We start from the raw sequence: 27,088 nt of genomic DNA, 5'->3' as shown, positions 1-27,088 counted from the left end.
ATTCCCAAATTGTCAGCTAGTTCATGCGGCACCTCTTTCGGAGCAGTTCCCAAATTGTCAGCTAGTTCATGCGGCACCTTAAATGTAAAGAATTCTTCTATTCCCGTGTTGAAAACAAACAGTAGAGGAAATACACTGAAGAGACTCCTCAGATTCTCCCTAGACTATGAAATAAAATTGAGAGACTTCTTCCCTATCAGCTAGGGAAAGCACCAATATTGCTGGAGAAAGGAAAAAAAAACCAAACCCAATCTATACTCCATTTGTTAACCAGTGCAGTCTTGTACATTTCTCCTTACCTTTGGTGTACTTGCAGCAACTGCTTGTGGGGCAGCTGCCTGGCCAGCTTGACTTGACAGGGAAGTAGATCTGTTGGGAGAAGCACCCCTTGAAGAGGGTCGGGATCTACGGCCCCGTGGTCGGAAGGCTGCCATGCTTTGACTGGCACCATCTGCTAAAACAAACTTTTCCCGCAGCTCCACATTTGTCCTCCCTTTAGCTGCAGCAAAGAAAGGTGTTCATTTAGTCAGCTATGAAAATTGTCACGAGGCTGTTTATTGTCATTTTTGCCATGCCAACTCCAACATATTTTAACAATAAATAAAATGCATTACAGTGTAATGCATTTATTTTGGACACAGAAGAGTTATGTGCAGAACTCGCTTATTCTAATACTTTATGCCAGCAGGAATGAACCACTGTCAAAGGAAGTCAGCGTGATAATGGAATGCTCAACGTGCTAAATCATTGTTAATCAATCAACTGTTAATACATAGACACAACCTGATGAGCAGTGTTGCTAACTCTACAGCTATTCATAATAAATAATACTTGCTTGGATGTTCCAGAAGAAATTGCTAAGTACAAATTACAGGAAAGCAGCAAATATATTTATTCAAAACTATGAAGTTATGTAGTTTGGCAACATGCAATGATGAACATAAAATCCAAACTATAATGAGGTAATTGGTGGCTAAGCACTCACACACACATACAAAGACACATATGAGAGAATGTTCCGCAAGAATAGATGCAAGACATGTTAGCATTTAACTGTGTCAGTGTGAATGACAATTGTTTTTGAAACACTCTCAAAGCGTGTCAAAAAAAATTAGCTTGCAAAGCACCAGCCCATGTAGGAACACATTAAGCTAAATGGCATGGGTGTAGCATATTGTTAAAAGTATATATTTTAATAAAGTGGGAAGAAAATGAAGAGAGAGGAGAAGAGGAGGAGAAGGAGACAAAGAGAGGGGTTTGCCAACCTATAGTAGGCTGAGTGGTAATTGAAGAGTTTGATTCCGAACGTAACATTTTACTCCCGTGATGATGAACTAGAAAAAATGACACAGGACATGGGTCACATTAAAGAAAATCGTTAGCAGGAGAAGAAATTAAGTACAGCAGCTGCATATGCAAGAGACTGAGAGCATCAGGCCAAAAGACAGGACTCAGAGCAAAAGCTGTTTTTAAGTGCTCTGAGGTCTCAAAGGTCTCCTAGGCAAAAAGGAAATAGTGCTTGGATAGACTCAGCTGCAGTCCCAAGTATACTTGTGTAATGCTATTTATCTGCTGACATAAAGAAGTAATATAAGCTAAAATTATTTTAAATAACTGGGTCCAGTACTTTTAAAGCTGTTTATGACAACAGTACTTTGAAACGTGATTTATCTGAATACATGAGAAACCCTTGGTGGAAATACAGATTTGCTTAAGGAAAAGACTGAACCTGCACCACTGCCATCACTGACTACTCTGCATCACTGACTTCAACAAGACCAGGATTAGGTACCAATGCGCAACGCCCAGTGTCTGTGTGATTTTACAGAGATCGGTATTCCTTTAGACCCACTGTCTTGATTTACTCATCTGCTCATGTATTTCCCATGAAAAAGGGATAAGGTACTACAGAAAATACTGTAGAGATATATAGGATACAAGGCTTATTAAAGAAGAAGGGATAAAGTTCCAAAGGGCTCTTAATCTGAGGACAGTAATAAGGAATTCCAATAAATTAATCAGATGGTTATTAAGTATTGTATCTCTCAGTGTCAACCCAAATAGGAATTGCAACAGTCTATCTGTCAATAGGCTTGAGAAATAGGCTTGTCAAAACACACCAAGTTAACCCTTTGACGAAGTCCGCTATTTTGAGGCATGTTTCATTTTCCACTACCGTGCACTTTTGAGGAACAGGAGTAGAAAGCTGTAAAGTAAGGATGGCTCTGCAGGCATAAATAACTTTCCTATAGTAGCAGGTGCAGAATCAGATGCTAAATTTCAGTTAGACCTGTGGTCCAACACCAATAAAGTAACATTACTGTTACATTTCTTTAGTAAACAATATATTCAGTATGTCAGTAAGCAAAAGGACTATTTTTAACACTGGTGAAAAACTCAGAGATATCATCACAAGAGTATAACAGCTCTTTTATGGTGCTATGGTAAGAAGTTTTATGGGTACCTTTTAAGCCTGTTGACAAAGGTTTCTAGGCCTTAGTGTCACACTGTTAGCCCTTATGAGGTTTTGTGGTAGCTCCTTTTTGGATTTAACATCCTTGACTTAGCATAACAACTGCTACAAATACAAGCTCTCCACCCTCTCACGGTCTGTACCAAACTGTTTAGAAACCTTGGTCCCAAAGTAGAAGCTGTGTGAGATAGCTGACACCGGGATAAGATCTACAGGACAGGTGATGTCTGCCTTCACTTGCCTCTCCTGAACTCTGCTGTGCTGTTCTTGCGCTATTACAGTATTGATTATGATTCTTTAGAACTCCTGGGAAGTAAAAATGCAGTAAACTTAACACTGCTAGTTAACAGGACAGAATTACCTAGTTGCAGAGCGTCAGCTCACTCTGAACACAGGCATTATTATACTTTCTGCAGTTTTACTACGCTGGCTATTATTTGACTTGTATCTTTCCTGCTCCCTTCACAAATGGCTTCTTTCCTATCTCCAACTGTTCCTCCAAGAAGGGTGCCAGACAGGGCATTCTTTCCCACTACAGAAGTAGGCTTTCTGACAAACTAAGACGTCATTATGTTGCTGTGTACTGATAAAACAATGCGCTTGATACAAAGCCCTGGAGGGCACGGTCATAGAGCGCTCCCTGCTTCCCCAGAGCACAAAGTCCTCCTGGCCAGAGCATTTCCCACTTGTATGTACAAGGCTCAGGGCTCTGCAAAGTGGTTCTGGGGAGGATGCCAATGAATAGACAGGGCTACGCAGGCAGAGCCTGAAAGCCTGGGCGCGGCCACTGGCCAGAGATTTTTTTTTTGTCTTGCTGTTGTTACTCTTCGATTCAATTGCCTTGTTTTGATTTATTGCCTTAAAACTTCTCTCTTGCCGAGAAGGTTTTATTGGACATTTCTGTGTGCTATTTCTGCCAAGTCATACAAGCAGCTTACACGCCATAAACTCTATCTGGGCTAAGTTCAATTCTTAATTACACCACTCTAACTCTGGAAGAACTGAGCAGAAGACACCACAGTTGTTCTTCAAATCAGTGCAAGCGAACAGGATCTTAACCATGGGATTTAAATTTTACAGAACAGATCACTACATGACATTTAGTGAGATGATGTTTACAGAACTGGCGTTTTATACAATTCAATCTCCATCTTGAGACAACAAACGACAACTATATCCGAATAGTTATCTGCATGTCCATTTTAACCGTGGTGTTACATACCCCTGCAAGGATCATTTTTCACTAAGAACTCATCGAGTGCCATCCAGCCACCTCCAACACGAACCATGACTGTACTTCTTAGGATACGAACAAGGCGCAGTTGCTGAGAGTCACCAAACTGCAAAAAGAATCAAACAAGTGTCTCAGGTTCTCAGTCATTCAGATGCAGTTCAACGCTGATAGGTTAAGAATCAGACACTTCAAAAAGTTTATTTTAATTATTAGTAAATGCTAAAAAATCAGATTTATTTATGCAGATTATTAAAGCTGTTAAGATTTCAAATCAGATGCCGTTGCATTAATCCAGAGAAGATGGCAGGACGGTAAGAAAGAATCTCGGGTTTAATTTTATGCTTGATTCTGAAATGTCTGAGCTCATAAAGGAAGCAAAATTAGTAACACATTATTTAATTGGTTACGATGTGCGTTTGTGCAAATCAATGAAGACCTATTTGCATTATTTCACCACTAAAATCTTAAGAAAACTCTTCTGCAGCAGTCTAGATTTTAATGATATCAGCTGAAAGGAAAGCAGCATCGCTTTAGATGATCAGTATGTGGGCTGGAAAATCAACTGTGCAACGAGTGTTGCACGCTTCTATCAATTGATTCATTTATAGGGATATTTTCAGGTGTAGCATTGACACTGCTCACCTATAGCGAGGCGCGTGTGGAGAAAGGAATGTTAAAGAAACAATGAATGATAGATAGCTGTAATTATTTTCCTTTGCTACAAACTGTTTGTCACATCAAGGTTCTTCACAATTCAGATATGCACAAAAACCTGTTTCATACAAATTTTTGTACTAGCCCATTCCTCCTTTGGGCTGATGGCCAGGCCTAACGTGTGCTTTGCTCTTGAAACCTGTATAACAAACTCAGTATGCAGTATCTCCATTCAAATCCAGATCGAAGAAAACATGACCAAAACATTGACCCCCTTATCTCATGAAAATTAACCAGAAGAATTCAGTACTTTTTAGACAAAGTCACTAAAATATCAATTTTGATAGCAGATCATCCGGCCAAGTGTAAGTGCTTTCACACACAAACATGCGGAGCACTCACTGAAACCAACGGGAGTCAAATACACCTCTTTGGGACAATCTTTGACCCTTGGAGAAGGCTGGCCATAGTTCAACTGTACTACTTGCTCCAGTGAGGGGATGCTTTAAATGCAAACCACACAAACGTGCTCCCTACTTGTTAAATGACTTTAGTTGTTTGGTACTACTTAAGCCAAGAAGAGCGAATAAGTTTAAAGGAATATTACTTTTAGGAACCAAACAAAAGCAAAGCTCGCTGCTTAATTCAATAATAATTTTTTGTTATAAATAAGAACATTCACATGAGCATTAGTTTTAAGGGCTTTTTAATAATGCGTTCAATATGTGCTGAACAAAGAACCATTTTACGTATGTACATCAAAGTTAATAAAAGAAATGGCATCCAAATTGATTCTGTTTATTTTCATTGGCTTGTTTCTATAGAGAATTTTTTCTAGAGGTTCTAAAGATACTATCTTTTTTCTTTTCTTTACTTTTTGCCCCATCCCAGCTTAATTCTTCGGCTAGACTCCCTCAGGCAACTATACGAAGGGTCAGACACAGTATCCTTTGGAAACTGCCCACCTAGGCTGTGGTTAATTCAGGCAGTGGGGCTCCTGGAAAATAACACAGGTATCTATCAAGGAATTTTTCCCAATGGTAACTCAGTCCATTTCCTTCTTAAAATAGCCCGGATACCAACTTTCCTTAAACAGTATTTATCGTTGTTTCAAATAATCAGTGGTAAAAACACTGGAATAAAAATGTAAAGGAAGTCTAGTTTAAGCTACAAAAAGGCCTGTTCTTGACAATAGCCATATAACATCACTGTCACTACAGAAGCCTCAGCCAACTTGCTGTAGGTGATTTTTACTATGATGCTGTTCTGCACCAGTAAGAGTTAGACGCTCTCAAAAAATGCTGTATTTTCCCCAGATCTGGAAGTACAGATGTCAGATAAGAGGATTAACATAAATTCAAATAGACTTTTTCAAATAGAGGCTTATTATAGATATGTGGAAAACATTTTAACTTATTACTTAGATATATTGCTTCAGGCATGTGTTAAGATTATCCACTACTCTTTGTGCTTTCTTCTATACTTCAACAGACTTTGCCAGTAAGTAAGAATGCATCCACATTTTCAACATCTCTAGATTTAAAATGGCTAATGCTGTTAACACTAGCATTTCCAGAATGGATTATACATATTATTGCCTTTATAAGAGCATGAATAAGATACTAACAGTATCCGGTTTGTGTAAAGCATTTCCATTCTTACCAGGGAATTTAACAATTAAAGAAGAACACGATTTAACAATTTAAGAAGCCGTGTATCAGTATGTACCACAGGAGTAAGTGAGCACTGGTTGGCATATCCTCCCTGTACCACTGTGGTATGTCTCACTGATGACACAGCTGACAAAAAGTATTCTTAAACACAGCTCCAATACATTATAGACCTGCTGTAGCTCCTTGGAAAACACTTTGGCACAGGGAACAGTCTAAACTGGAACAGCAAGTTTAATTTGCCTATTTCCAAAATATGTATTTAATGATTCACCATGTTAGTATATAAAATACCAACAATCGGCTATGTTCTTAATCAGTCTGCTTGACTACACAGGCATTTTTAATTTTCTGAATTTTTTTTTGCCTAATATGCAATAAATAAGTGATATGAGACTAGGATCTGTGTTTACTGTGATTAGCCTTTAATCTGACAGCTTAAAAAATGCAACACAGAATTTTGAAGCATTCTGCTGTAAAACTGAAAACTGATAAAATAACAGTAATTCTAAAATTGCAGTTTAAATGCTCAAGATTTTTTACTATGGGAATTGCTACTGACCATTATCTGGTTCCTTCAAAAGTAATCTCCTTAATGAGGAAAATGGCCAAAGAAAGCAGGTGAGGGACCAAAGGGGAGGGATCCTGAGACAATTAATGTTCCATAGCATTTAAAGAAATACCACAGCTGACCAGCAATGAATTAGCTGAAGATGAAAGGATGGCAACAAGACTGACTATTGCAAGCTTAAACCACTATGAGTTAGAAAAAAAAGAGGGGGGGTGGGGAGAGAGAGAAAAAAAAGAAGCTTCATGACACATTCCACTGGTTTATACCTGATTTCCCAGGAAGAACTGATAAGAAATGAAAAATGGAAGAAAGACACGATTAGTTTACAGGAAATTCTCTATATGACTCTAGAACACATGCAAACTAACACATTAGACATTCTAAATAAGGTATCTACTTCAGAAACGAGCAGGTAGCTAGCCATCCGGAGACTGAATATTGGAAAATATTCAAGGCCTTTGTTTCCTTCCCATTGCTGTTTTTGTGATCTTTGAAAATCATCTACAAGTATTTAGTAAACTCTCTTAGCCAAATATCACATATTTCATCTGAAATTGTTCTGGTTATTGAATCTAGGGGTAGCAGATCTTTCTCTGCAATGTGATATTTATTTTTCTGTGATCTAAAAGCATTCTGCAGATATCTAACACGTTTCTTGAACTTCTTCAGAAGGAACAGTGTGCTCCCATAAAATGACACGGGAGGATAAAAGCGACTGAATACACTTTGTTAAAAGATTTTTGAAGTACAACATAACACCATAGGAAAATATCACTGTTTTTACAAAACTAATAGAAAACCAGCAACAGTTTAAACGTTTTGGGTATCTAGGCAAAAATACTGGCTTTTAAGGAGCTGTTGTATGTATGTATGCGTGCAGTTGGCTTTTAAAAATTACCATATATTGAAAAGTTTCAGTAGTTTCAGCAAAAATAAATACAAGCAGGAGCATTTTCCCATATTTTTACCCTGTATGTTCTAACAAGAGAAAAATGATAAAATTTAGACAAGCTTAAAGTAAGTAAACATGTAATTGTCATACAAAATTCCTGTAAATTAATATAGCCTAATTCCTTGCATAACCATACAAAGAATCTTTAATCTGAAAGAACCAAGAAGGTCCTTAGAAGACTTACCCTGTACTTGTTATCCCCAATCTGTTCCACTTGAAATCGTTTTGCACATTTACATTTAGCTACCTGCCTTGTAACCTGCAAAAAACCACAACTGGATGATTACATTACTGCTAATATCACCTTTCTAAATATTTATGTAACCAGTAAACTTCAAATTATATAGGAGTGGAAATAAGATTAAATATTAAAGAACATGATCCAAGTTGAACAGAGTGCAATCTAAGAAAGCAGAGAATTTACCTCATCTTCAATTTTGTCAGCATCTGTGAGAGGCTTGTATGCATCCTTGTTTGGATGAAGAGCTGCTACAAATTCGTAATAGTCAATATATCCATCACCATCTCTATCAAAAATGTCTGCAACAGCACTCATTTCAAGTCGGCTTGTTGGGAATTCTGTAAGACAAAGACAACAAAAGCATTTCAATCCCATTAAAATGAAAGGTTCTATCACAAATATTTAAAGGTTTTGAGGCAGTATATGACAGACAATGCTTATCAAAAAAACCCAAGGACATTCAAAAGAGTGAAGGGTTCTTTCTCATAAAACAATCTGCATCTCCAATGTTATTATAATATTGGATTAAAATGAATATCATAGTGTAGATTGAAGAGAGTCACAAAAGTGAGGGTGAGAATTAAACTGCAAGATATATGTAATTAATTTTTTTTAACGTTTTGACCTTCAAAGTGCAGAAAATACCACAGATTAACAAGATAAATTGTTAGTGAGGAAAGGTCAAGCAAGAATTTCACTGCTAATTAAATCTGGAATGCAAGGCCTTCCCACTGCACAAACATGCATGATGTTTTGTGAAATCCTTCTTTAGATGAAGTCCACAGAAGCAAATTATTAACCCACACCGAGATTCTTTACGAAATGGTTGAAGAAAATTTCAAGATGGTGAACAGGGATTAAATCATGACTATTTAGCAGTTATAACAAGTTGATACCAACTGAGTTAAATGAGTAAACTGTTTAACCTCTCGCTGATATCAGGGTTTTTTTCATCAACTTCTGTCAATACATGCAAAACAGCGATGCACACATATAGTGATTATATTACTGCATTTCCTAAAGCAAGGGGAAAATATATACCCACAATATTCTCCTACTGAGTAACTTTAACATGAGATGCTAAAAGCAGCCCAATTCTGACCCTTCACTACTCGAAAGCGAAAGTCTCTATAATCTGAAGATAAAGTATTATTTGAAGAAGTAGGCCCTTATCTGTTATCGGTCAGTGGCTAGAGGGAAACGTGATTGCACCCAGCCATGATGTGGAAGGCTTACGTTGTGACCAACTGTGCATACCTAAGAAATACCAATCCATCAGGAAGCTAGGAACAGTCCCTTCCTAGTCTGATTGCTTGACGTTTTGATCCTCATTATACAGGTATATGAACATGGTCGTGGTTCATGGAAATACCGGTTTCAGAAATTACATGGTTTCCTTTTATAATTGAAACTATTCCATTTAAGTTCTTTGATAAGAATCATATGGTCAAATGAAATGATTTTGAAAATTATCTATAGGTTTTATAAGGTACGTTTTACTATTCTGACTGATCAGTGAAATGTAACTGTTGAAGTGGCTAGTGTACTGTAGAAATGACTATCTGAGCCCAGTAAACTATTAATTAGTCAATAATATAAATGTAACACTTGTAATTTGGCTCACAACGCAAAAGATCTAGAAAGAGTTTCCAGAAACTAGAAATATTTTAAAGTAAAACAATTATAGTTTAAATTAATCATAGTTATTGACTTCAAAAGGGAAATCTGTGACCTTCTAGCACAATAAACTGCATAGGGTACACTATATAGACAATAAGGCTTCATAAGATGTTTGTTCCAAGTTCGACAGTAAGTTAATTTTAAAACTTACTTGAAGAAAGAATTCCATCGATAAATTCCTGCCTTGTTATCTTTCCATCCTGATCTTTATCAATCCTCCTAAAGAAGTCCATCACACGAGACTTCTTATGGTTCATCCATCGCATGTATTTTTTCCTCCAAATATCAAAATCAAAGTTGGCAAATTCTCTCAGCTTAATAAAAAAAGAGAAAGAACCTTTTCAGTTGAAATCAATCAATCTAGAAAATCAATGACAGAGATGCCACCTGCGTTCTTTTGAATAATTGGTTCTTTGAGGACCTACATAAACATTTTGAACATCTTAAGTTTTCTCATATTTAAAATGAGAATGACAGCTTTTAAAGCACGTGTATCACTGTTTTCAGTTAGCTGTATCATACAATATAATACAACAAATATGGAAGTTGTTTACAGTATTTACAATTTAATCCAGGGTAAACAAAATTATGCATAATTTTGTTTCTGACCTCTTCAAGTCTGGCCAAAGCATCGTTAAGTTTTCTTCTTCTTTCCAAGGCCAGAAGCCAGACTTGCTGCCATTTGCTGACTAAAAGGTTTGCTCGTGGATTCTTGGTTTCGATTTGTGCCTGGGCTGCTGACAGATACATGCCTGGTGTTGGGGAACGCTTTCCTGTTAAAACATGATAAAATGTGTTAAGCCTCACTCAGTTCAAACAAAACAAACATTCGTGTGAAGGGTACTTGACCTTCCTAAAACTACTCCTTCCTGTCCCAAATAATGAGCCCATACCCTGATATGATTGCATCTAGTGGGATTTTTTGTTTTTATTTTTTTACCATGGCTGGGGAAGGACCACATGGTGGTTAAAGTATCTTTTGTGTAGTGGCTGCACTGGTGAAACTGCACAAGTAAATAAAAATCTTTGCAAATCTCCCACAGAGTTGCAAAGTAAACAACCTGATTTTAGAAGCAGGTTCCGTGTATGGGTAACTGTAAAGTACAATGGGTAAGTATATCTAAAAATACAGAAAGCAATTTCCTCACTTGATGATTCACTTTCCATTCAACTTCACTGAACACACTTTCTAATTGGATCCATATAATTTCATAGACAGTAAGAGCAAAATTTTGTCTCTACATCTTTATTTAAAAGAAGATGTTCGCACTTTCTGATAATGGTAGATTTGCAAAGACTCAGCACATGCACATTCTTAGAAGTTTAATAGCACATGAAAGGCTGCACGCTTTAAAAATAAGCATTGAGGAAGTATAGGACAAAATTGAAAAATACAAGTCTGCTATGAGAAATTTCCTCGCAATGAAAAATGAGAGATAATTAGAAAAATCTAAGCGAATTTCACTCTGTTTCACTATAAGCTAAACAAACCTATTAGATTATTAGTAATCTGGTATCTTTATAGATAGAGCAATGGTGTGTGTGACCTGTCCCAAAATATTTCATTACTTACTTCCTGCTCTCCCCTTATCAAGGACAGGAATATGAGATTGTACTGGAGTGGGTTCAAGTGCCTTTCTTTTATAGGTCTTCGTAACTTTATCCACATCAGGTTGTTTTCTGGTCATTTCCTCCACAAATGTCTGCAATCAGATAGAGGTGGTTTTAATTAACAATACACAAAAGTGACCACAGGAATGAAAAACATATACAATAGCAAAAGACCAGAGTTACAAGAATGGCACGGAAAAACTCTCATAATGCCAGACTCACAAAAAAAGACACAGATAAAGGTTTTGCAGGTAAGAAAAATCGTTAATATAAGCTTTTACGACCACTATGGTCTGGCTGGTAAAGGAAGGCTAAATGTAGAAAACAGTATGTCAAACTCCTTTATTAACTGTGTATGGTGAGGTGATGTGCAACAGAATTTTGACTGTGAGTTCTCGGGTGTTCCTTGCTGTCCAGACTGCCGTTACGAGAAGTGAGACAGCTCTGGCGTGTAAGCTGGGGTAAGCCTATGAGCATTCACTGCATCAGCAGCTCCCTCTGGCACTTCATAAACATATTTTTTAAATCAAATCAGTAAAGCCACACTGTAACTCTAGTTCTAAGGCAGTTGCACTATCATGTATTTCATGTGGAGTTTTTATTATTACCCTTGTTCCTACGGGGAGTTGTAGGTTTGCTTTTAGAACAATGTGGAACTGAATTTTTGTTTGCTTTTTTTTTTTACTGCCGTGATGAATAAACTACACGCACATACAAAACACACAACTGAGTATCTGCAAAGGGATTTGATTATTAGGAGACGAAATAGCTAAGGAGATACACACTTGATTACAAAGCCCAGCTAAGACACAAGCATCATTTGTGGAATGTGCAGGACACGTGTCACGTAACATGCCTTACCTGATGTTCCGCTATAAGTGCTTTAACCTCCTCAATCTCCTGGGGGATAACCTCTTTATCTTTTTCAGTAAGCGTAGTCTCTGCCCACTGCAACCAGGACAGCAAGGCTTCCAGCAATTCCTGGTTAGCGATAAGTCCAGCCAGAGCTCCTGCCAGTCTCTGTTGATGTTGCTTAGCCCATACTAAGACCTTGGTAAAAGAACCAATGCATGAGCACGTGCATATCTGAAATGCTTTAAAATGTATTTAAAATTGCTCTGCTAACCTAAACCCAGGGCTTCCTCCCAGGCCTACTGATGTTTCATTAGCAAAGGTGCTAGGTGTAGTGGTTGATCACTAAAGGTGCTAGGTAACTAGAATTCCCAGTTCAACAACCCTTTTTTTTTCCCCACAGATATTCATGATTAAGTGCTGTTAAATGCAGTACTTAGCACATTCAGGCAACATATTAAGAACTTTATCAAACAATACGTGTAAGTTAGTGAATCACGGAGGGTTTGGTGTCCGTCTTCCTCCTGCACATTCCTGAAGCCATACTTTGCCAACACCAGTATTTTGTTTTTCTTTAAACTTAATCACAACAAAGATACCACCTTAGCAGCTGAGAGTGTAGTACGTCCTCGGAGACCTACTTGTAGCCACTTTAATCATTTGGAAATCTTCTAGATTACGAATATGTTGGACTGAAATCCTCCCTAACGCAATTAGACAATGCTTCAAGCTTGCCCTGTATTTTCTTTCCTTTGCAACTTTTAAGTTTCTCCCTAGAAACTATTAGCTTTCTTCACATGGGAAGTGTCAGGCAGTATTTAATACATACAAACAAAGAAGCTTGACCATCTGCTTTAGTTCTTAAAGCCCTATAAGTTTTAAAATAAAACCTAGGGAAGCACGGCTGGTATTCGCATCCATCACTGCGGGTATTTTAAATGTTTAGTTCTCAACAGCTGGATCCTTTCTTCCCAGTGTAACTACCATGTTAGTTGTCAGCTACGTTCCAATTGAAGACAGACTGTTGCAATGAAGATGGCTTGACATATACTGACCTCTTCAAACCTGGCTCTGATGATTGTTATCCAGTTCTTAATGGTGGTGATGGAGTCTGGGTGGCAGATAGCTAGGATAGCTTCTCCCATACCTGTTGCTTTATTCACTTCTGCCTTTTTTTCTTCCAGTTTCTTCATAAATTCCTAAACCACAGGTAACAATTTCAATTAGACGTTGACAAAACTTGCAAGAGAAATCTGAGTGCATTTGTCTGGGAAGGTCACGAGCCTCTCAATCGCACAAGAGATTCAACTTCCAAGAAGCAAGTTTAATTTGGCTGAGAAAAGCTAAGAATGTTTAAAAAGCCTATTCCACATAAAGTACTAAATGAAGCTCTAAAATCTTTTACCCCAGCTTGACACTCCTTAAAAGCCCACCATATTGTAAATACTTGAAAGACACATGCCCTTGTTAAAAAAAAGAAGAAAATCACAGCATTTTAGAAGTGCTGTAAATCAACTATATGATGGTTAGAATCGTTATTGGCAACATTTCAGATGACTTGGTTTGTCTGTCAGTTACAGTAATTCTTCATAATAAACTATCAAGCTCCTAGCAGAGGCTGGAAACGTCCAACTATAATTACATGCTCAGACAAGATGATAGAAGACTTCAAGAGCAGCTATACTAAACTAACACAAATGTGAAAACTCAGCAGCTGAGGGAAAGACGCAGCAAGAACAGGGACAGAGACTGCTAATTAGCCAGCTGTTCCCAGAGGCGCTGCCATGTGGGAAAAATCTTGTAAAAGCAGAAGGATGTTTACAGCTTTAGACGTCCAAGCTCATAGCCACTGATGTTCCCAGGGAGTCCGACAGAGGAAAGGGTGGCAGGACCAGAATTGGGTGCGGAGGGGAAACAACAAAAAAATATGAAGGACTTTTCCCATCTTTTCTACAGTTTGCATTTCTTTTTTATTTTAATTATTATTACTACAATAGTTTTATTATTCTGCTTTTTTGTTACGTATAAATGTTGTATAAGTCTGTGTGTCTTTGTGAGCACCCTTAACTGTAACTGCCGACATCTCTCAGTGCCTAGTGGAATTTTTTTTTATATTTTAACATCTTTAATTAGGCTACAAAATGGAACCAATGTCTCTGAAAGTTTAACTCTTCCTCTCTCCATCCACAAAGAGCTATTTTGGATTCCAGAAATTAAAGATCAGCCAAGGGAGATCCTAGAAAATTCAAAATCACCCAAGCACTGTAAAAACAGATTCTACAACTCTTCATAATGACATTATCCTGCACCTTTACAAAGTAAATATGAAGCTATTACGAAATTGAAAGCGTAAAAGAAACAATCTCTTCTACATAGTTCTACATAGAACGAAGTTCTAAAAGCGTGAAATAGGTAGGCTGTATATTAAGAGAGATTCATCACTAACTGATTTTGACTTAAGCTTAAATCTGTGTCAGAGTTTAAGACCTAATCACAGTAGCAGTCCTCTCTCATGAAAACACACGAGTTCTTACAATATTTCAGTTCAAAATGGTTTTGGAAAATTTGAGATGGGTTGTAGTGAGAGATTACCAAAATAAGCCAGAGCCAGGAGGAAAACAGACAACAACAACATTGTTTTCCCTGCACAACTCTATTAGAACATGTCAAAATCTAAATCTATGACAAACTACATACAGTGTATTAAGCTTTTCCTCAGTAAAGGATACTAACTGTATTGAACTCTGTGGCAGTCTGGTGGTAGACACATTTACAAGAGAGGAGATGGGACGCTTCTCATTAACTAATGCAGTGCATTAATTAACCTACTACACCTCCCAGCCCCTGGAGAGGATGGCAAGTGACAGAAACCTCTCTGCCTGAGATAGCAGAATTCATTAAATCACGTGCAGTATTCAAGAAAAGAAAATTGGTAATGGGCATAAAGATGGACCATTTGGATAAAATATTGTCCTGAAGAAACCTTTCAACATGCAGCTGGATACCAATGCATTAAAACCATTTTACAGGAATCATAGTGACAAAACGAAGATACATTTCATATTTATGTAAATGTCAGTCATACATTTTTATATTAATCTTGCAGCATTATAATACAGCCATGGTGTTTAAAACTAATATTACATTTTCCCTTATTTTCTGGGGTTTTTTGTTTGGTTGGTTGTTTTGGTTTTGTTTTTTTTTTTTTTTCTTGAAAGATAATGTTACAAGCTTAAGAGGAGAGACTACTCATTCCACGAAGATTTTGCTTTATGTGCTTATTGAGTGGTAAAGCAGCAGTACCACAATCCTCCTTAGCTTGACAATTTTTGTATTTCTATTATTTGGCCTTTAAAAATGTAAATGTAGTTGAGAGAACACCTTCTAAAGTCTACTAAAAAAAATTTAAGTACGGTATGGCCACATCTAACCGGGAGGGTGGTTGTGTTGAGCTAGCAATTATTTTCCCTAGCTGTACAAGGTTTCTCAGAGACAAACTCTGCCTTTAGTTTGAGGTTCCAAGTTATGCTTCAGCTTTGGCAGCACAATTTTGAGCTTTTTGTACAGAAATAGTTTGTTAATCAATCTACATTGCAGAGGTAGAAATTTAAGATGTTTTTTTCTAATGATTTCAGTGGACCTAAGATTTCATTCAGACAGTTCTCTGTATTCAGAAGAGCAAAAAATTAAATAAAAGGGAACTGAAGAAGCACGTGGGAAGGCAGCTAAAGCCAAATTTAATTGCATCGGAGACAGTAGGTTGTTACTGCCAACATTAGTCAGCATATGCTGACGCATTCATACATTTGCCAGATAAAGAACAGCACCCAGTTACCAGGGCCCTAAATTAAATCTGCAAACTTCTCCAAAACGTTGCAGTCTGAGTACCTTGAAAACTCCTCAGTTAAGAACCATTACATCGTCATACCCTGCACGCACTCCTCTGTGTAATAATATTCCCAAATTCAATTTAAACAGGATGCGTTTCCACTCTCTGTTTCCAAACTTTTATTAGAACTTCCTTCAGAGCAATGATGAATAAATCCATTACTCTCATAATTTGTTCTGTAACAGTGTGGGTACTGTATTCTTGGTACTATTACTACTGCATTTACAAGAAGAGTTTTGCACGGGCTTAAATGTGCATGTTTGTAACCTCCTGTTTGAAGAGTGAAAATATGACCTCTCTGCTCCTCACTTAGCCATTTTCCCATTTCATTACTGCAGAGTTAGTTTGATGGTCTATAATGTAGTATCTGCAGTACCTATGGCACTGCAGTATTTCAGTACCTAATGCACGTGAAGTATGACAACACGCTGTTTCACCATGACAGAAGGTTAATGGATGATAACACCATTCTGCTGACATTTACAAATGACCTTGAAAGAAAAGTATATGCTGTTTTGCTCAACGGTGCTAAGACGACACATACACTTTTGCTACTGTAGCAGTCTGTGTTATAATTTTCAGGCAGCATATATCCCACAGAGGGGTTTGCAGCTGTCTCTAAATGTTTACAGCAACTTTCTAAAGGCCCATTATTTTCTTAGTAAGCGAAGAGGATTCAAACAACAGCCCAACACCAGTATGGGCACCAAACTCTCAACTCCATTCAATTTCCAGCTTCTCTACAGAAACAGTTGCAAAAACAAACATTGGATGTTAGATACCCCTATATGGGATACACCTTGCGTCCTTTCCTTTTTTCTATCCTCTAACCGGCTGATTAGAAGGAAGAGGATCCTCTTCATTTCCTTGCTTACCTTGTGCTGGTCTATCAGTGTACGCAAGGCCTCTTCCTCATCTGGAAGGACCCCATGGCAACGAAGAGCCTGCTCCGCCTCTGCCTGCCACGCCAAAAGGACATGGACAACAGAGTGGAATTCTTCTGCCTGTTAAAATACAAGAAGTCACGGTCACTCATGAGGGGATCTGACAGACACACTGCAGCTTACAGAAGGAGACTGAGCCCGCATTTGGAGTCATTAATCATGCAGCAGTACTGGCACATTAACTCTCCATTAAAAAGTCAATGATATATAGTACTACATTTTCATAACTGTAAAAATATCTCATGCTTCCCAAAAAATTATAGGAAGCCTAAAAGCCTGCTCATGCTTTTAGGCATCTGATTTATAGTGTATTTGCAGCTCAGTTGAGAATGTCATGCCTTTACGCTGACAAATTACACAGGAGGTGCTTTCATGGACCAGCTGGAGAGATGAGAACTATATTTTCTGCATAGCCTAAATCACTGCTTAAGCAAGATTAATTGACAGCCCATTGGTTACTGATCCTTTTATGTCTGGAGAAACTAAGTTCCACCTTTGGGCACAGCCATATTCAGACACAATTAGTGTTTGAGGTAGCTCAGAACTGTACCTGCTGAGACACTAGAGAGCGGGACAAACACTGGGAAAAGCAGGGCAGAAGTTTTGTACGCAGTGGATACATCGCTATTGCAGGAGCGCCATCCTAGCATCAACCCAAGGTAGTGTATCTTCACAGAGCTGCACATTCTATTTGTTTGGGATCGGCACCAGCCAATACTGCGGTACCTACACTGTTCTACCTCCTCAGCACTCTCAGCACAACCCCACTTTTTTTGCAAAGTACTTCACCATGCACTGTAATTGTGCCAATGTAAACAAGTTTTCGGTACACAAATTTACTTCTTTCCAATAAGGCATGAAGGGCATAAATACGATTGCAATCTCTAGCTTCCTGTGAAGGGAGCATAGTTCTTAATCACCCTTCACGCTTGACTGTTAACTTCAGTGATTTCCTTAGATGGTAAGGTCTTTGAAACATTTGCTCTGCATTTGTGGTATAGACTAATAATAACAGCAATAATAAATGCTAAGAGGCATTATTTATGTGCTGTGGTAAAGGGATGGAGACAAGGTAAGCAATGCATGAGCAAGAAAATTAGTATTTTAAAATTAAATTAAATGAAATTGAATTACATGAAGTGAAAATGAAATTACATTTCTGGCAGCTAGACTGTAAGATATTTTCTCTGCTTCTTATAAAGTACATGTAACACCATTAGTACTCCTTTACCTGCCGAAGAGCCTGTTCCAGTCGTGTTTGCTTGGACACTGACAAGGCACAAACTTTCTCCCAGCGAGTGCTTAGCTCCTGCATTTGGACTTTGACCCAGGAAGAGTCATCACGACTGCCTTCTATCAGCTCTCTGGCAGAGCGCTTCAGAGCCTGGACACTGCTTGTTCTTTTTCCCAGCTCCTTCTGGAAAGCCTAGGCACCACCAAATACATTTGATATGTTTAATTCATCAAGGAATAATTATGTGAATAGAAACAAAAAACTACTGGTTATAAGAAGAAATCGAAACACGGGTTTAGTTCAATCAAGAATAACTCCACCAAAGTGACTCAAAACACCCGAGTTCTGCTCATTAGATTCCACATCAAGCTATTTACACTCTTATTCTATCCTAATACAACTGGAGTATGGTAGGAAGAACATCAGGCAGATCCTGAGAACCCATCCTGATGCAATGCATGGGAAATCTAGCCTCCTCAGCAAGCTGGCTTTACACTCTTTATCAAAGCAATTGATCTGACACACTTGATTAATGTGCAAGATTGCCGCAGGAAAAGATCAGATAAACTGCTAACAACCAAGGAGAAGGTTTAAAATCATAAAAACAGAACCAAAACCCCATCTGGGGGTCTGACTATAAGGCTGTCGATCTCACCATATATTCACATATTTATGTGAGAGTACGTTCACATTTGCAGATGGAACAAGCTCCAGTTACATAAAGGAAGCTCTTAAAAGAAGATATGACAATTACAGTACACTGTGCCCCTGCCATGACCCACTTGTGAGGTACAATGGGATTTCAGAAGCAATTCCAGCATACTTCAGATTAATTTTTATAGAGAACCCACGTTTCTAAATACTTATTTTTAATGACCGACAAAATCTCCTCACTGAACAGTCTTTGGGTACTGGAAGTCACCGCTGGATGAACAGAGGGACTTTCACCTTGTAATCCTCTCAGGCTCCAGAGCTGTGACTGTGCAACACCAGTAACTTCAACTTCTGACATACTGAACTGCAAAACTGGGATTCAGAGGCACAGTCCTACACCTCCTATTTACTCCCATCTCCAAAACCACTTCAGTAACAAAATACTGCAGGTTGCCACTGTAGGCCTCCTGGGCCATAATCTGTTTTGTATACTTCTGTGCATAACTTAAGCATTGCAACTGCTTTTCTCCTGCAGCCCTGCAGGTTTGAAATGCTGCTGTAGTCATGATGAGTGCACTGGATTTTTGGTTAGCAGATGCACTAAATAAAAACCCCTGTCTTTCCCAAAGATTTCCAGTAAAATAATTTTTGCCACCTCTTGCCCCTACACACATATTCACAAGTGCGCACTTGTGATTTTTGACATGATATTCATAAATACACAGGATAGCAGCATTAAACAGATTATCTCAATGCTTACTGTTGTCAATGAGTCACTGACAGTTGTCGTCTTCATGAATGTTTTAAAGCATTTTACACTGTTGATGACATGCTTGTGTTATAAAACTATTTCATGTTTCTAGGAATTACAGAATAGCCAAGTAACGATAGCATTAAAATGCTACGCTTATGAGCATACTAGTAATTAAAAAAGAATATTTTTGGAATTACCTTGTGATTATCAATCAGGTTCATCACTAAATCATTGTCTCCATGTACTGGCTGGTCTTCCGCTAGCTGAGGTTCAACTTTATATAACCAGTCAATGAGAGCTTGCAGCGCATCAGTAAATTGTCCCGAAAATAACAGAGCTTCCTCCAGTTTATTTTGTCTAGGGGGGAAAAAAAATAAATAATTAACACACACAAAAATAATCATTCATACACTTCAAGAAAACATTTTCAGCATAAAATCATAACAACTAGTGGCTTTAAATCAGTGTTTCCCTTTTTAAATTCTGGGACCATTCCTTCCTCCCCTTCTCTTTTCATACCATCAGTAAAGTATGCATTTCTAGTATTTTACTGCTTTGGCATTCTTTCATTATAAAACAAGTTTGGCCACTCTGGTTTTACTTTTACACAACAGAAGGCAAAAGAATTCTCCTAAGACTTTTTTCTTATCTGTTGAATAATTAGATTGGTTTTCATTTACCTTTCCACTGACTTTCCACAAATTGTATCCCACTTATCCCTTAGTTCACTCAGCATATTATCAAGTTTCAAATTGTCATCAGCCAAGCTGGTTTTCAAGGAGCGTCCAGTCCTGTTTGTGGTATCATACACAGAATGTTTGGCACCAAGAGATTTCTGGAATTCCTATATATATGGAAGAAAAAGAAAACACCCATATAGCATTAACTGCTTACAGGTCACAGTTAATTAATCTTTGATGTATTATTTGCAATGGAAATTTTAAGTGTTGCTGCAAGAAAATTTTAAGCTTACGGCAAGATTTCTAGTCTGCTGGTGCCACAGTCCACCTGAAACTGTATGAGGCTTGACTCTAGCAGAGTCCCTGCTTTTTGTTCCTCTCTGGAAATGTAGCTCTACATCTGCTGGAACAACTTCTGGAAAATCCCTCCTTCAGTAAGAGTAATGATTCCTGTCCTATCATAATATTGCTAAATTTCAGCAAGGGGCTGCCTGGTAGTCAGAAGAATGCGAAAGAACTGCTAGTTTGGGAGACATGAACTGAGCAGTCTTCACGCTACATTTTTACATATAAAGATTTCAAGCCAGTGTAGAGCACCCCAAGGGCTACAAAGGTTATTCTGTTTTACCTCAGCATGGTCAAGCTGGGAAACCTCCAACCACAAGCATTTAACCCTCCTAAGATTGAACAATACTGTAATTGGGAAGAATTGTATGCAAAAAGTACACAGATCCAGGCACAAGAAGCAGCTAGGACATCCCTATAACTCAATTTGGGCTGGAAGCCATGATCCCAAGCAGGTTTCTGTGATCCCAGGACTTTGCAAGGTGACAGTGACACAGCAGTGGCATCTGCCTGCCAGCTCTGACAGCTCCTGCCCAGAGCCTCTGGAAGCTTTACACAGGCACAGAGGAACGCACAGAAACGCAGCTCATCTGATACTGCAGAGGAGTTAACCGACTGACAGAGTAAATAATTAAATAAAGGAACACTGCCAAAAGACAAAACCAGCACTACACATCAGCTTTTAAATGAGTAACAACACTTGAAGTGTTTTATTTCACACCTTCGTGAGCTGCTAGCAGGAAATCAGTTAAAAAAAATAAATCACAAGTTTGCTTTAGGAAACTCATATGTATAGAATCAAATAAATATTCTCTTTTTTTTGTCACAAAAAAATACTAGGCCAAAAGAGGTTTTGCTCAGTCTTTGCTGAAACCGATTTTTATCTGGTTCTCAGAGCAATATTCAGTATCATCACATCCAGCAAGGAAATGATTACCACTTACAACTTATTGTAATTCCCCAGGGCATGTAAAGACTGCAAAGATCCCTCACGTGCATGCCTGCTCACCTCTAACTGCCAAGCTGTTCCCAGCTGGCCTGCGCCAACCTGTGCCATGGTAGCTCACAACTCTTCCACCGACTTTCCCATGTGTCCATATCGTCATCTGCTCTTTTTAGATGTGAATGTGTATCAGGGAAAGCTCAAGTGGAATGGAGGTGTCCCGAGCAGGAGGTAGGCATTGGGTTATGTCATACAGACAGTATGACAACTTTACCTAGGGTGATTCAAGGTTCCTTTTTTAAAACTTGATTTCTATTTTGCACTGTACTGTCCTTATTTTAAGGTTATTTCAGGATCCAGAGGGAACTGAGGATAAAAAATTTTCAAAAAAAAAAAAAAAAAAAAAAAAGGCAGCATTTGTCTTGTAATTCAGCATTTCCTTACTTTCGTTTTCCTCATATAAAGCAACAAGGAAAAGCATTTTAAGAAAGAATACAAACACCATTGTGAAGCTAGAACTACAATAAAAATAATTTTCAAAATTAAAATAACCACTTTTTTATAAAAAGTTCCTTCAATACAAACAATATTTCTGTGCTCCTTTCATTTGATGGGGTTTATTAACTACTTAACACTACTTAGCCTTCTACGATGGCATGACTAGATGGATAGATGAGGGGAGGGCGGTAGATGTGGTCTACCTTGACTTAAGCAAGGCGTTTGACACGGTCTCCCACAGCATCCTCATAGGGAAGCTTAGGAAGTGTGGGTTAGATGAATGGACAGTGGGGTGGATAGAAAACTGGTTGAAAGATAGAGCTCAGAGGGTTGTGATTAGGGGCACAGAGTCTAGTTGGAGACCAGTGACGAGTGGTGTTCCCCAGGGGTCAGTACTGGGTCCAGTCCTGTTCAACATATTCATCAATGACCTGGATGAGGGGATAGAGTGCACCCTCAGCAAGTTTGCTGATGACACCAAGCTGGGTGGGGTGGCTGACACACCGGAAGGCTGTGCCGCCATACAGAGAGACCTGGACAGGTTGGAGATCTGGGCAGAGAGAAACCTTATGAAGTTCAACAAGGGCAAGTGTAGGGTGCTGCACCTGGGGAGGAACAACCCCATGCACCAGTACAGGTTGGGTGCTGACCTGCTGGAGAGCAGCTCTGTGGAAAGAGACCTGGGAGTCCTGGTGGACAACAGGATGACCATGAGTCAGCAATGTGCCCTTGTGGCCAAGAAGGCCAATGGCATCCTGGGGTGCATCAAGAGGAGCGTGGCCAGCAGGTCAAGGGAGGTCATCCTCCCCCTCTACTCTGCCTTGGTGAGGCCGCACCTGGAGTACTGTGTCCAGTTCTGGGCTCCCCGGTTCAAGAGGGACAGGGAACTGCTGGAAAGGGTGCAGCGGAGGGCTACGAGGATGATTAGGGGACTGGAACACCTCTCTTATGAGGAAAGGCTGAGGGATTTGGGTCTCTTCAGTCTGGAAAAAAGACGTCTGAGGGGTGACCTTATCAACGCTTATAAATACTTAAAGGGTGGGTGTCAGGACGATGGGGCGAGGCTCTTTTCAGTGGTGCCCGGGGACAGGACAAGAGGCAATGGGCACAAACTGGAACATAGGAAGTTCCACCTAAACATGAGGAGGAACTTCTTTACCCTGAGGGTGGCAGAGCACTGGAACAGGCTGCCCAGAGAGGTGGTGGAGTCTCCATCTCTGGAGACATTCAAAACCCACCTGGACGTGTTCCTGTGTAACCTGCTCTAGGTGACCCTGCTCTGGCAGGGGGGTTGGACTAGATGATCTCCAGAGGTCCCTTCCAACCCTATGATTCTATGATTCTATGATTCTATGAACACTACATGCACAGCGTTACTTTATTTTCACTAGAAAACACAAAAAAATTGCTGCCAGAGAAGGATCATACAGGAAAAACAGATATAAAGGGGAACAAAGGGTTGCAGTCCGTTCATTCTTTGACAGACTACACATGCTACACCGTATCTACTTTCATGTGATTTCACAGAGGTGTAATTGAGAGTAGATTTTTGTTTAAGCTGCCAGGAGCGGACAGGTAAGATGAATTAAATCTCAGTAATTAACTACCTACCTTCCTTCTAAGGAAGATGGGAACATACAGATAAAATTAGCCAGGTTCATATAAATGTACTGTAAGGAACATTCAGCATGGGAATGGATTGGGTGACATAGTAAGGGTTTTTCCATTCCTGACTTCTAAAAACGAGAAAAAAATGCTGATAAACAGACCATGAATAACCCCCAAAAGTCCCTGGCAACACACTAGATATGAGTGAGAGAGAAAACATATTATCTTGGCTTTTCTCTTTCAGGCCTTTTTTTTTCTTGGCAGTAACAACTGGCAAAGAGCAAGTCCAAATTATTGCTTACAGCACACAGAGAGCACACATTCAGCTCAGATAGCAAAATCGTTAACTAAATGAGCAAGGAAACCTTCAAGGCTGGACACAAAAGACAAAGACAGACACAGGGGGTATATGTGGGAGTGGAAGGAAAAGACTTAAAATACAAGGAAGGACATTGCAGTGTTGGGAGGTTTGACAGCTCATTAAAAAACAATTGAGTTGATTTCTTGGGGGGGTTGTTTGAAGTTTAAAGTCACAAAGTTCACAGAACTCCCTCACTTGCACACATTCATCTTTTTCTTCCAAATCACCAGTTTCAATCCTAATGTCCCTGTACCACATTCCATCCCATTCCTTCATGAGAAATGAGATTCAAGCAACTCAAGTAGCTATTCTCTGCAAGCATTTTGTATGAAAGCAACCTGGAGAAAAGATACGTTTGAGAGAAGTGATGAGTCTGCCAATCCATGCGAGGAAGCTTGGGCTCATAAAACGCACTGCTGTAGGTATAAAGAACAAACGGGATTACGAAGTTTAATATTTCAGAAGAGGGGAGGAGAATAAAAGTAGAGAGTCAAACCTCCGGACCCAAAAGGATTCAAAGCAAAGTCACAATGTGTTGACTGTAATCGTGAGGAGTATGAACTTCATATAAAGAAAAGAGGGGAGTGGAAGGATTAAAGCATTGATAGAGTCAGAGAAGACAAGACAGACTATACTAACAGAAAGATTTTTTTTCTTTTTTTTTTTTTCCTAAATTCCCATCATTGACTTCAAATTCTGGCAATAGCAGCAATCCCAGAACAAACTGAAACTGCAGAGTTAGCGTAACAGAATGTTAATGTAGGTTTTATCTAAAAGTTTTAACAGCAAACATAGGTAAAACTACTTTTGCTTGACCAACAGCCAATTTTCCCATATTAAAGGAGAATATTTTCCTGGTTGATAAACAAAACTTAAGTCATCATATAACCTGAGCGATGATAAAAAAAAATAAGGCAGACTGATGCCTTAACCAACCATTAATATATATGGCAAAACTTGTCAGAGGTAAAAGCAATCATCAGAAGCTACACTGGGAAGGAAAAATTACGTATGCAAACCCTTGGGGATATTGTGCAGAATGAAAAAATAGCAGTAAATGGAGAACAACAAGACTAACACGAAAAGTAGAAGTAGATGTATGCCAAAATGTAGAAAAATGAATGGTCTTTCAATACTCTGATGAAACAGCTCCAAGATAAATCTTGAGACAAAGTCTGTCTCTGAAGATTCTACCGCTCACCCACTTGATCCTCAGTAATATATTATTCTAGGATCTTTGCAAAAGTAAAAATCAAGTAAAAACTTCTTCTATCCATGCTTTTGCTCTGTCTGATGGAACTACAGAGCTTTTATACTATTACTTGTTTGAAAAGCCAGGTGAATCAGGGTGATTTTTACATTTTCACCTACAGTAGCTGGGTTTGCCAAAAGCTAGTCCTAGAATTTTGAATCCCATGAGAGAAATAACCTTTGCTACTAATGGTGTCATTGTACTTTCTAGAGGATTTAATTAATATTTCCACTTCACATAAAAAGCAACTGACAATCAAAAGACAAGATTATTTTTCAGTTTTGAGTAGTACTGTAGTACTAAAAGGAAAATCCCAACCCAATTAACCAGATGGTAAAATTGTGTTTTAAGGACTGAAAAAAGCCTACAATACCCAGTGACCTGATGGATGGTTGCACTCAAAGAGTTGTGTTCAATGGGTCAAAGTCCAACTGGAGACTAGTGACAAGTGGAGTGGCATTGCTCAAGGGTTTGTACTAGGACTGGTGCTGTTTAACATCTTTGTCAGTGACATGGACAGTAGGATTGAGTGCACCCTCAGCAAGTTTGCCAATGACACCAAGCTGTGTGGAACAGTTGACATGCTGGAGGGAAGGGATGCCATCCAGTGGGACCCTGACAGGCTTGAGAGGTGTGTCTGTGTGAACCTCATGAAGTTCAACAAGGCCAAGTGCAAAGTCCTGCACGTGAGTTGGGGCAATCCCCTGCACAAATACAGGCTAGGCGGAGAATGGATTGAGAGCAGCCCTGAGGAGAAGGACTTGGGGGTGCTGGTGGATGAGAAGCTCAACACGACCCAGCAATGTGCGCTCGCAGCCCAGAAAACCAATGTCATCCTGGACTCCATCAAAAGAAGCATAGCCAGGAGGTTGAGGGAGGTCATTCTACCCCCCTACACCACTCTCCTGAGACCCCACCTGGAGTACTGCGTCCACCTCTGGAGCCCCAGCATAAGAAGGACACGGACCTGTTGGAGCAAGTCCAGAGGAGGGCCACAAAGATGATCAGAGAGCTGGAACACCTCCTATGACGACAGGCTGAGAGAGTTGGGGTTGTTCAGCCTGGAGAAGAGAAGGCTCCGGGAAGACCTTATTGCAGTCTTCCAGTACCTAAAGGGGGCCTACAGGACAGATGGGGAGGGACTCTATCAAGGAGTGTGGTGATAGGACAAAGGGTCATGGTTTTAAATGGAATAAGGGTAGATTTAGATTAGATATATAGGAAGAAATTCTTTACTCTGAGGGTGGTGAGGCACTGGAACAGGTTGCCCAGAGAAGCTGTGGCTGCCCCATCCCTGGAAGTGTTCAAGGCCAGGCTGGATGGGGCTTTGAGCAGCCTGGTCTAGTGGGAGGTGTCCCTGCCCATGGCAGGGGGGCTGGAACTAGATGATACTTAAGGTCCTTTCCAACTCTAGCCATTCTATGATTCTATGAATAAAACCTCTTCAGAGATTCCTATTCTGAGATACTATTACTTTGTTTTTTTAAAGTTTCCATGGTGCTGTATTATTATGTCTTTCCTCTTCACACTTAGCCATTACCCACAAGACCAGGTACTGTGAAGCTTTTTTTCCACTCCTGACCTGCAGCACACCACCATTTAATTTAATGCTAATAAGCACTCCATTGGAGTGAGGCCACAAATTTACTTCCTTTGCTGATGGAATGGTACAAAACTGATAGACTTACCTGCATCTCACTGGGCACTTTGCATTTCATCACTCATGACTCACCTTATGCTGTGCGAGCTGCATCTTTATTTTGTCAGGGTCATTCGCAATTTCAAGATCCGAGTCCAAAGATTTCTCTGACTCTTCCAGCCATTCCATAAGTTTGTGCCAGGCTTCATGGAACTGCAAGGAAGTGAGATTTGCATAGATTTTAAAATTCACTGATTCATAAAATAGTCCGAAAACTTTAAACCCAAAACCATTCTGTACAGGCCAAACAAGTACTCTGCAGAATTTCAAAACATTCAGTGTGCTTTTT

The 27,088-nt window shown here is 39.2% G+C and overlaps 1 protein-coding gene across 1 annotated transcript in view; it reads right to left on the bottom strand.

The window, feature by feature from the left end:
* DST (dystonin) overlaps nt 1–27,088 on the bottom strand; it is a 312,608-nt gene that overhangs the window by 5,681 nt on the left and 279,839 nt on the right. Inside the window, 16 exon segments of the mRNA XM_063330292.1 lie at nt 300–499; nt 1,266–1,334; nt 3,696–3,813; nt 6,869–6,886; nt 7,739–7,813; nt 7,979–8,133; nt 9,627–9,789; nt 10,085–10,248; nt 11,049–11,178; nt 11,948–12,136; nt 12,994–13,137; nt 16,703–16,831; nt 18,003–18,197; nt 19,611–19,770; nt 20,094–20,257; nt 26,833–26,952. Of these exon segments, the coding sequence (XP_063186362.1) occupies nt 300–499; nt 1,266–1,334; nt 3,696–3,813; nt 6,869–6,886; nt 7,739–7,813; nt 7,979–8,133; nt 9,627–9,789; nt 10,085–10,248; nt 11,049–11,178; nt 11,948–12,136; nt 12,994–13,137; nt 16,703–16,831; nt 18,003–18,197; nt 19,611–19,770; nt 20,094–20,257; nt 26,833–26,952 (2,193 nt within the window).

The sequence above is a fragment of the Chroicocephalus ridibundus genome, chromosome 3 (genome assembly GCF_963924245.1).
Source record: "Chroicocephalus ridibundus chromosome 3, bChrRid1.1, whole genome shotgun sequence".
Lineage (NCBI taxonomy): Eukaryota > Metazoa > Chordata > Aves > Charadriiformes > Laridae > Chroicocephalus > Chroicocephalus ridibundus.
This window is presented reverse-complemented; position numbering and strand designations above follow the sequence as displayed.